The 12,014-nt window shown below is 33.4% G+C and overlaps 1 protein-coding gene across 13 annotated transcripts in view; it reads right to left on the reverse strand.

Moving 5' to 3' along the window:
• Positions 1-236: 236 nt before the first annotated feature.
• Positions 237-12,014, reverse strand: part of LMO3 (LIM domain only 3) — a 75,038-nt gene continuing 63,260 nt past the window's right edge. For 11 of the 13 annotated variants that reach the window (XM_070270001.1, XM_023643188.2, XM_023643187.2 and 8 more), the window contains one exon: positions 237-3,135. In XM_070270001.1, coding sequence (XP_070126102.1) covers positions 3,030-3,135 — 106 coding nt within the window. In that variant the 3' untranslated portion in view covers positions 237-3,029. Of the gene's footprint in view, positions 3,136-7,675; positions 7,831-12,014 lie in introns of those variants that run through there. The other 2 variants (XM_070270003.1, XM_023643183.2) reach the window with 2 other exon arrangements.

Consider the following 12,014-nt stretch of genomic DNA (forward strand, 5'->3'; position numbering starts at 1 on the left):
GCAGTAAACTACCTCGTTCAGAGATCCTAAATATAACATTTGGAGAAAGCATTTGAGGTCCTTTAGCTATGCTTGTTATGATTTACCTATTGAGAGTGTCCTTACACAATTTTTTTCCTTTTTCATGAACTTAACACATGTTGTCTAGATATCATCTTGGATTTTGCCAATTAAGCGCAATCAAATAGTGTAATACCCCTTTTATTAAAAACATAAATCCGAATATAAAAAATGAATGAAAGAATCCAGCAGATATTTATTAAGCAAGATGAAAGTGAAATTACAAACACAGGTCAGCTTTTAAGCTCAGCCAAGCACTCTGGTGGAGTGGAGGTGCCTGGTCCTTCATCATAGGCAGCCTATATGAGATGCATGTTAGGAAGGGAGCTTTCGCTGCTTGAGAAATCAAAGCTCCATCAGAGGTGTCCTACTGGAGGCAGCGATAACAAGCTAAGTGACGTCAGGTCTACACAACACAAAGAGGAAAGTTGACAACAATTCAGGGACTTTGAGTAGTCAAGACAATTAGCATAGTACTTCAGGTCAAAAATGCTACTATTTATGGGCAATTAGCTGTAAAACGGACTATTTCTGTTGTTTCACAATTTCATGGAGATTAAAGATAATCTAAAGAGATTAAGGCCTTAATCTTTAATCCAGGTGAGTAATTTTGTTTGTAGTAAAAAGCAAAAGAATTAATTCCCAAAGGATTAGGCAAAAGAAAAGGCAGTAAAAATCTTGTTTGGTCTTTGGGTGGCAAGGAGCACTGAACAGCTTCAAGAAGCTGAGAGCAGTTTGTTCCCAATTTACAAGTATTTTGACATATTGATAAACATAGGCAAAACCATTTAAATCTAAAAACGATCATTTGAAAAAGATACTGACAATTAAAATTTTACATCCACATGAATTGCAAACAACTCTTACTGGGGACTAACAGGGCTGCTTTATGAAAACCACTTCTCACGTAAGCCCCCCTCCCATTTGTTTTGTTTTGTGTTTTTGGTTTTGGCTATGCAAGTCTTTTCATGAAACAATTGTAAGGCTCTAAGGCTAGAATAATAGTTATTTTGTGGGCCCCAAATAGCTATTTTTGAAATTCTTTTTTCAGTATGTCTCGAATTTAGGGGACATGTGACTTGAACACTCTTAACCATGAAGCATTTGTAAAAATACATATTCACTTTTCACAGAACCATTTTCTTAAAAAATGAGAGGCAATATCCAGATTCACATGCATGTTCATAAGAAAGCTTTGTTTTAAAACAACTCAGATCCACACCAGCATTATTTTCAGCCTAATATTTTGGCCCCAAACCAAGAATTCAGGTATCACATTTAATTTTCATTTGCAATGCATAGATTGGCAGAACAAAATATGTATGCAAATAACACCGGGAAATACTGTCTCCTATACAAGTGATCAAGAAAAAGTAAAGCAAGAAGAAAACCCACAGCACTAAATTTGCTTGAGTAAAAATATGCTTCATTGTACCTGTGTAGAATTAGATTTGTTGAAAAGTAGTTAGTTCTATTACGGAGCAGAGGGAAAGAAGCAAAGTGTGAGCAATGCAGAAGAAGGGACCATAGTCTTACTTTTATTTCCTTAATTGTAATTTAAGTAACCAGTCTGAATAATTTCTGTTTCTAGATAGCTTTCTTCTTTATCAGCTATCACATAGGTAAAGGAATAATTTTTCACCTTTAAAAAATGGAATGACAGATTTCAGCCTAAGTGTGATATATTCTGAGTGGGTAATTACTTAAAGAAAGCCATGAAGAGTAAGACACGTCAAACTTTTAAAATGTTCACTTTTGAACATTAAAATAAGTGGCAGGTAAATACAGAAAAATATATAATCACCAGTTCTCAGCTTTTTATCAATCCCTTTGTTTCTCTTCTTCTAGAAGATTCTGTGAGCACTTTGTTGCTCTGATCAAAAGTACCTTCACTACTCAAATATCATCATAGCTTCAATCTGCATTATCATGGTTTCAGTAGATTCGCACTCAAATCCTTTTAGTGCCCAAAATTTATCAAGCCATAAAGTTACTAAACCCTTAGCTCTTATGGAGAGAGCTGGGCAAAATTTGTACAGAAATTTAACTTATCATTTTAAAATTATCTAATAATTGTGGTAACACTTTTTTAAAGTAACCCTTTGGAAAAATTTTAAATGATACCCAAAGGCACTAGTTCATATAAGGGGTGAAGGGCTGAAAAATATAAATCAAAGCCATTGTATAGGTAAAGAGCACAAAACAAGGATATTAAAAGGATAACTGTTAAGCTTTAAAGTTATTCTACAAATGGCACTTTTCATGTTGGTATAAAATGAAAGTGCTTTAAGATGAAATTTTTATGCATTTTTTTTAAAGCTGATCTTTAACCCCCAGAAAATAGGGGATTATAATGAGACACTGATAGACTCTAAATCATAGTGGCAATTATAGTGGATGTTGCTAAAATGCTTGTGTGTGTCTTTATTTTTTAGTATTTTTAATGTTGATAGACTTGCTTTATCTATATGCGTATCATTAGTGAGATTTGCTCTTCAACTCTTTACTAGAAAGTTACAGCTCATTTAAAATAGCTGGTAGATACAGAAAGCATAAATATACAGTAAGTTTAAACACTGATTGTACTAAATGCAACAATACAAAGAAGCAAACAGAACACAAATGGTAACACAATAAAACTGTATTACATTTGTGCTTCAAATATTACAATACATTATATACAATAGTCCAAAATAAACATCTCATGCCAAGTGACACAAAAACGAATAGCAAGCAAAAAAATCCAGCAATATGTACATTACTTTTTTCTTTAATAATAAACATTCAACTCTGAACTGGGGCAATTTCACTACATAGAGATGCAGTCCGCCTTTTATTCCGTATAACCATCCTGCTTTCCTATATCTACGCTATTCAGTAGGTTCCTGTGTCAATTCTTATATACATGTGGAGCCAAAAGGATAAAAGAATGTAGTGCTTTGTATTCTTAATCGGGTGATGTTGATAAATCAGCGAACCTGGGGGGCATAACCTTCTTTCATTAAACCTTCCTCGTAGTCCGTCTGGCAAAGGATCATGTTATTCTTTAGGAAAAATTTGTCTCCAACACAAAATCTGAAAATAATTTAGAAAATAAAATGTGTTAAGATCATTTCACTCACGTCTAAAGATTTGAAGATTTCTTTTCCTAATAACAATTTCACATGGTTAATTCCCTGAATTTAAAAGCTTAGCTTAAAAAGTGGCCTTTATTGTCAAAATTAAACCATTTAGGTTATTTAATGAAACACTACACACAAAATTTGAAACCTTACCTTTATATATAAAAATCATAGGAACATGGAGGAAAACACCTGGGCCAGCAGGTAATTTTTTTTTTTTTTACCACATTGGAAAGAAAATAGAACTGACGTATATTTACACTCATTAAAATAAAAGAAAGAAACATAATAATACTTCACCACAGCGATTATGGAGGATTTCATCATTGGCCATTTATCCACTTTATAAAAAGAAGGAAAAGGCATTAAAATGAATCTCATGATTAGAAAATAGCCTATTTTAAAGCTTCCCATTTAAAACTTCCTTTTACTCTGTTATTAAAATGTGATTAAATTCTAGTAATTTGGAAGTGATTGCTCTAAAGTAAAGTTGTTTTAGCATCAGACTCTGATACTGGGCCATATTCCTTTGTTTGTAGCAAGTTCACCAACTATGAAATAGTAAATGTCATTTCTTAGTGCACTTCCAATTAAACCAAAGGGAATAACCTGAATGAACTTCTTAATATTGATGTGATAAATAAACTAGTTTCCAGTAGCTAATTATGTATTTTATTCTATAAAGCATTGTTTAATGTGCAAGATTGTAATGTTTTTAATAAGTGCTCTTTTTGTATAATTTCCCAGTGGTGACACTTTGGACACAATTAAGGTCAGAAATAAATGCTTGTGCTTTTTCTGGTACATTTAACAATAAAGTAACTCTGGGGAGATCTGTATATATTTTTAATTGTAACAATTTAACCTTCAAACAGCAGTGTCTGGTAGAGTTGACCCAGTAAAACTACTTGTAATTATACAAGTTGACCTCACTGACCTTTGACAGTGGTCCCTCTTTATCAGATAGTCAATTTCGAATGATGTTTAAGCAGAAATCTTAGTGGCTAGATTAAATTGTGTCGTGAAAGCCACCCTTTAATGTTTTGTGAAGTTGAAGTTTTAAATGAGGAGCACTTGGACTGATTTACATTTGCAAAGATTGGGATGCTAGACAAACAGTAAACCTATTTATTTTCCAACTGGGTAGCTCTGGAAATTTATCCTTCTTCTAGCTAAGTAGATAGAGGGGAAAATAGTGTAATAAAAAAAGTAGATTGAAAAGAATTAGCTTTCCTCTTAAAGGAAAATTGGTCTGTTTATTTGTGGAATTTACTTCTTTTCCCTGGGATTACTGCCTGCTGATGATGTTGATTGAAAGTACAGACTATGTGCTGATCTTGAAATCCTGGAGTCGTTTGTGGTCAAAGCTATTGGATACAAAGAACATTCAAGTTTGGACTTACATATATCTTCTTTTTATTCATTGCAAACTATAAACTTTAAATATTGTGCTTAAAAAGTGGTGTTTGAATAAACCAGCATTTGTAGATCATCCTGTTCACTAAGATATGTTGAATAAAAGGAAATATTTCTTTTGCTGGACAGGCCTAAGTAGCCAGATTAGATACTTATCTTTTATGTGAGATTTTTATCAAACAGCATGTAGAATAAATTTGACTACTGTTCAAAATTTTTCTATTTATGTTACTGTTGAAATTAATTTGAACTGGCTAATAAGCTAATAATAAAATATCACATAAAAAATAAACGAACTCAATAAAACACTCTTGTATTCCAGCTGATGCTACTGAATCTTTTTTTTTAAAAAACCAACTAAACCGGAAATACTCTTTCAACTTCATATTGTCTAAAATTTTGCTTTAAACTTTTTAACAAGCCCTCAAATTCTATTAGCTATCAAATAAAAACATGTTTTTTCTCTCATGTCATGTCATGTCATTCTTACCATCGGAGACCTTGAAATTTATATAATTTTTATTTGTAGATTAATACAGTGAGAAAAGCACGGAACCAAGAGCCTAGGGATCCAGTTGTCAGCCCTGCTGCTATAACATGCCCAAAGCCAGAAATAGGGGACATTTCATACTTTCTGAGTCAGTTCTCTGTGTGTAAGATAAAACAGATACATCACCGGATTGTAGGGATGTTAAAATAAGAAGTATGTGGAAGGCAGAGGAGCATACAGCAATGAACAGGGTTCAAATCCCAACCTTCCAATTATGGTACTGAAGACAAAACTTCAGTTTTCTTATCTGTATGATCAGTAGCATTTGTAAGTCTGTGGAAATGTAAAGCCTTATCTCAATGTTTAGAATATAGATAATTCAAACAGCCACCTTTTACAAACTACTTACCATGTGCTAACTAAGCAGGTACATACATGATCACTTTTATTCCTTATATCTGACCAAGAAAGGAGATATTATCATTGTCTTTTTCAGATGAAAAAACCTAAGGCTTCCTAGTAGAAATTGAAAAACCTGCCCAAGGTTCCATAGCTAGGATGTATGTTGTAGAAGAATGAAAGGGACCAGGTCTCTTTGGCTTCAAGACTCATGTTTTTTTGTTTTTTTTTTTTTTTGGTGAGGAAGATCAGTCCTGAGCTAACATCTGTTGCCAATCTTCCTTTTTTTGTTTGATTTTTTATTTTGATCTCTGCAAAGATTGTCACTGAGCTAACATCTGTGCCAGTCCTCCTCTATTTTGTACGTGGGACGCAGACACAGCATGGCTTGATGAGTGGTGCATAGGTCTGCGCCTGGGATCTGAACTGTGAACCCTGGGCTGCTGAAGGGGAGCATGCAAACTTAATAACTATGCCACCGGGCCAGCCCCAAGACACACGCTTGTACCTGGAGGCAGAAAAGCATGTAGACTAAGAAGTTAAACCGTTTTTTTGTATGACTATTATTCCTTTGCATAATTTTTTAAAGTCTGCCTACTATTTAATGAGATGTTAAGATAAATGGAATTCATCTAAATTAATCCTACCTGAAATATTTTGTTACTAATACGTCGTCTACTGGACAAAGTGCATTTGATGTGCATTTAAATTTATACTTAACGGTCAGGATGAAACAGAACATAGGTGAGGGATGTCACATGTACACATATGACTAAAACAAAGCAGCCTTGAAAGTGATGGTCAAGAGCAGATTATGACTGGTATGCAATTAGGATCGGTGTCCTCCTTCAAGATGTTCCATATATAAACATGAAGAAATTAGAGAAACAGCAGTGCAGATATTAGACACCTAACAAAATAATCTATAACTGTGATTTTGTAAGAAAGGCTAGTTTCCAATGTTATATAACCAGCTCCTTATAAGATTTAGCATTTACAGAAAAAATATTATAAAAGCAGTGCTGGCCAGAGGATACTGTAAGTATATTAATAGATCAGGCTAAAATTCCAGAAAATAAACTGATAATCCTCCTTGTAATCTAACCCTAATTGCTTGTGGTAAATCAGTTCAATTAATTTTGCCTTCACTTAAAAATATGTTAAGAAATAAAAAGATGCCCAATCAGATTATTAAACCATCTAATCTTGACGTTTTGGAATTAATAATAGATTTAATTTCCAGATATTCTGGAGTGATTCTAGTTGAATTCATATGGTCTTAGAGACTTAAAAAGTACATAAAATAAGTAAAATTAATAAACCACCCCCATAAAATATGGGGCTCAGAATAGTTTTGAGCAGGTTATCAAAGGCCCTGCTAAGAAGCCTCCGTTTGTAACATCCTTTCTAAGAAATGAAAATGTTAACTTAGTCATCTTCTTTCCCTAAGGTTAGTGACTGTCAATTATAATTAATTTCCATCTCCACAACACTTTAAAAAGAAGAGAAATTCAATCTGTATTTCCGTCTCTACTTTCCCATTCAGCATCCTCAGTTACTAAAACATGGAAATTTCACTACTGAACCTTATTTTCAGTAAGAGGTGCAGGTTATATATACTTAGTGTCCCACCACTATACACTTGCAAATTTACTGCCTTTTTCCAATGACAGCCCCATTGCCATTACACACTTTATTCCTAACGAACTTTTCCGGATCATGTTACACTACACATATGTCAAATGTAACTATAAATTATTCCAAGTCTACCTTACTTTAACCCCACTATATCTATTCACATTTATATCTACTTAAAAAATAAAATATCCTTCTTGAAACAGACCAGGGTCCTCATACTGGCCCTGAGTCCAGACTCTAAAACTAGACTACCTGAGTTGAAATCTTGAGTCTACCATTTTCTAACTGTGTAATCTTGGGCAAGTTACTTAAATTTTCTGTACTTCAGTTTCTTCATCTGTAAAATGAGGCTAATAATAGTACCTACTGATGAGTTATTGTGAGTATTAAATGAGTTAGTACACACAAAACAGGCTAGTGTTTGGCATATGATCAGCACTATATAAGAATTTGTTATCATTATTTGCTAATAATAATGCTTTCATCCTTGTGTAAGCTGTTCTCTAGCCAGTGACATTTCTCCCTCTTTTCTATCTACTTAAATTCTAAAAATTCTTTAGTTTCCATTTCCTCCATCCATACTCCCTGGCCATGTCAACTCATTCTGATCTTTCCCAAAGTACTTACTTATTGGCGGATCATTTACTTTGGCATTTCAAACTTTCTCATGAATGCGTAACAGGTTTCCCAGTCTGGACAGCAGTGCTGAGGTAGATAACCATGAGTTATATTTCTTTTAAACCCTTTAAAAGGCCACCATAAATTGTACTCCTACTTGAGGCAAGTGGTCAATAAATATTGGTTAAGATAGATTTATTCCAGAACCAAATAGCTTTAAATAACAAAAATATTATAGATGGAATAATTTAAATTTGTATTCATTTTTACTTCCATTCATTGACTTCTTACCTTTACAATTTCATCTCCTGCTTCTCACTCCATTCCCCACTCCCTATCACTACCTAACTCTATCTCTCTGAGCATACCAAGCTACTTTTTATTTCCTGAGCATATTAAATCTTTTCACACCTCCATGCTGTGCATTCTGCTCCATCTATCTGGAAATCCCTTTCCTCACTGCTCCCTGGCTTCCTCATCTTCCCTACTCCCCCACGAGACACACTTCCTCTGTCCCAAACAGTCCTAGGGAATTCTTTTTTAACACCCAGCACATCAATCCTTTGATGCTTGCCTAGGACTTCAAAAGGATGGACCTCTCTTCCCTTGGTATAGATCTGTTTAGCATCGATTACACTCTTCTGTGAGTCTTTGATGTCCTGTCTTTCTTGTAGCTCTGAATACCTCTAAGAGAGAAACTGGATTTCATTCACTTCTATTTCCAGAGCCCAGCACAGTGCTTTTATTCTTTAATGTTACACAATTCTACATATTTGAGGCAATTTCATTACAAACAAGCATGTTTTCTTCTTCTCTTATAAAACCATCATTTAGATCTACGGAATTTTCTCAGATGCAGGTGCTTATCCACCTTTAAGAAATTAACCTATTACACAGAACTTTCCTATTCTGGAATGAGTTTCAAGTTATCCTACGAGACACTCAAAATAACCTTCCTCTGTTCCTTTTACACTAGAGAAACTTCTAGATTTTTAATTCAGGATTCACATTTTTTAGCCATACCCCCTCTAAAAAGGGCAGACAGGGTACGTACAAGGGACAGCAAATCCTGAAAGGTTGTTATTACTATATTTGTTAAATATTCAGAAATGCTTTAGATGTTAATGATATTTTGATTTGAACATTAAGAAGAAATGACTGCTAGATAAAATTCCTAAGCATTTATCCTACCACAATTTCAGACATCAATAAAGTTTGCTTAGTTTTAAGTGCCTATAAATTACCTATTTGCCTTGTGTTTCACTTGAAAAGGTACAATACTATGACAATGATTTGACTACTGAAAGTATAGGCTCGTGTGGCATATTGGAGAGGATTTCCCAAGCAAACGTCAGAGGAATAGGAGAATCTCCTATATTGAAAAGCTTCTGTATTCAGAGTAACAAAATTTGTCTGCTTTGCTTGACTGATGAAGATTAGCTGACTTCTTGCATTAAAGAAGTTTGTCTTGTAGGGGCTGAAGTGACAAGACAATAACTAAGTGCTAATTGTGCATAACCAGCACTAAAGATATGCAGTCCCATTATGGCAAGTAATAAATGAAGTGAACACAGAAATATATTAGGGACTTTAATAATGATACTAGAATAGTATTTTGCCTCAATAAGAACGTGAACAGTTTTAGAGTCCAAATTTAGGAGTGTTTGTCTTACTTGACTGAGTTCTATAGAGGAGACAGACTTAATTGTGAATGCAACTTTTTATTTCAATAGTGAAATAAAATTGATATACGATTTGTAAATAGCATTAACAACCTACAATTACTTTGCATCATAATAGAATTTAGGCTGGGTTTAGCACTTGAGTGATGTTTTAATTTTCTGTGTAGAACATGGATAATATAGGTAAGCCTGCCTTAATAGAAATATGGACAAAGAGCATAAACAGGTAGTTCCCTAAAAGAAGAAATATCAAAGGGCTGCTAGTAATCAAATAAGTGCTAATTAAAAACAATAATGAGATATATCTTTCATCCCTCAAGGTGACAAGGATTTCTTTTTAAATAATAATTCCCAGTGTTACAGTGAATGTGAGGGAATGCATAGCTTGTACATTTCTGATATGAGAATAATTGGTATAACTTTTCTGGAGAGCATTTCAGTAAAATATAACATAAGGTTTTAAACTATTATACACTTTGTCCAATTAATTATGCTCCTGTGAATTTATCCTGACATAGATTTGAGTATTTATTTATGTCCATATTATATTAATAATATTGATAATATAAAAACTTGAAGAAACAATCTATACCTCTGATGATAGAAAACTGATTTAATATATGAAGCTCTATTCATAACACTGAACATAAGAAACCTTAAAATAACTTAAAAGAATTCTTAAAGGCAGGTAAAAAGGCATACTATATTAAGTGAAAAAATCCAAATATCAAACATTAGGATTCTTCCCTCTCCTTTCCTTTCAGCTGCTTAACTGTGGGTATAAAATAAACTACATGCTATATATCATTTGTCAAATATGCATAGAAAAATGTGTGCATATACATTTTTAGCTATACATCAAAATATTAAAATATTTTCTTTTACAATAGTCAGACATGGGACAATGATATTCTCTATCCCTTTCTATTTTCTAAATATTTTACTTTGACTATGCAATCTTTTATGAGGAGAAAAGCAGGAATGTTATTGTATAAAGATAACTCTTGTTAGTTAATGCTATTAATGAATCAATGTGACAAGCAAAGAAATATTCTAAATTTACTGCTAATACACCTTTAAAATGTATACACATACGCGTACACATGAATATCAATGTGTCCGTATGGATGTATGGATACCTGTGTTTGCGTATGCATATCCTTACAACAAACAACGTGTGCATTTGCTATTTTACTTTTGGCTAAATGTCACCATGGACAGAATTAATCTACTTTGATTCCAAGCATCTATTGGGGAGACTCAAGATGCTGTAAGATGACTTCTTGAATTATTTCCTGGGTAAATTATATATTGCAAGATACATTGGGCCACATTCTGTACATCTACACCTAGCACGAGACATTATTGCAATACATACTATGTGTAAAAACCAAGTTAGTGGAGTATTATATGGTAAAAGTAAATTATAAATATCAAGGTCAAAGAACTAATTTTTGAGAACCTACTGTGTTTCTGGTACTTATAAATTATTTCATTTAATTTTCAAAATCTGCACGATAGGTGTTAATGTCTCCATTTTAAGGATGTGGAAACCAAACTCACAGAGATTAAGTATCATATGGTGGGGCTAGAATTTGCATCCAGTTTTCACAGCAAACATCATATTCTTCCTACTAGTCTACAGAGCCTCATAGGAAGACACTGCACTGAACCGTAAAACAGGGCAAATTACAGTAACTGAGGACTTGACAAAACTAATATTTACTGAGTATATGCTATGTTCAGGTGTTTTCACACTTGCGTTGAATTTATTTTCACTAAAATCCATCAAGGGTACTAACTGTTGAAAGTATTTTTAAAGATAGGTACATTTTAATATTCTAATATCCTCTTCATTTGTCACATAAAACAGGTATCAGTAGTATATAGTTCCCACTAGAAATAAAAGTTATCATTTTCAGTAAGGAAGAGAGAGATGACGTCATAATACTCTGAGACAAAAGAGTTCTCTGAGACTGACTAATCCAGCTCCCTTACATTATAAATGGGAATCTTGGGGTCCAGAAAACTAAAATGGTTGGTTTATGGTCACACACTTAATTAGGGGCAGAGTCCAGACCCGAATTTAGGTTTCTAGATTCGCTGTGTAATACTCTTTCCATTCTCCAATACTGACTCTCCAATGCTGATAATTGTTTGCTTATTAATTATATCCAGCCTCGTTCCCAAAGAGATGTAAAGCAACTTAAAAAGTACATATAAAACAAGGTTAAAATCCAAAATAAGAAATCAAGAGACAGGGCAACTGTAACAAATATGAAAAATAAGATGAATACACATTACTAGTCACAACTTCCTCTATATTTTCCTCAGTGCAAATTGGTTTGCTCAAAGAAGTACAATAAAAAAAGAAGATATTTTAAACTTACTTTTTAAAAGACAGAAAAACAATTAAGAAAAGAATGAATAAGAAGACTAAAAGTTGATAGAAGCATTTTGATTTCCTATCACATCCTGTTATATGATGCATTTCTTTTAGGTAGAAGTGTAATCTCAAGACCTTTCCCCTCCGTGGTTTGTTTCTGGCACTGAATGAATGATTGCAGGAAACAAAAATGCTGAGATTAA

The sequence above is a fragment of the Equus caballus genome, chromosome 6 (genome assembly GCF_041296265.1).
Source record: "Equus caballus isolate H_3958 breed thoroughbred chromosome 6, TB-T2T, whole genome shotgun sequence".
Taxonomy (NCBI): Eukaryota; Metazoa; Chordata; class Mammalia; order Perissodactyla; family Equidae; genus Equus; species Equus caballus.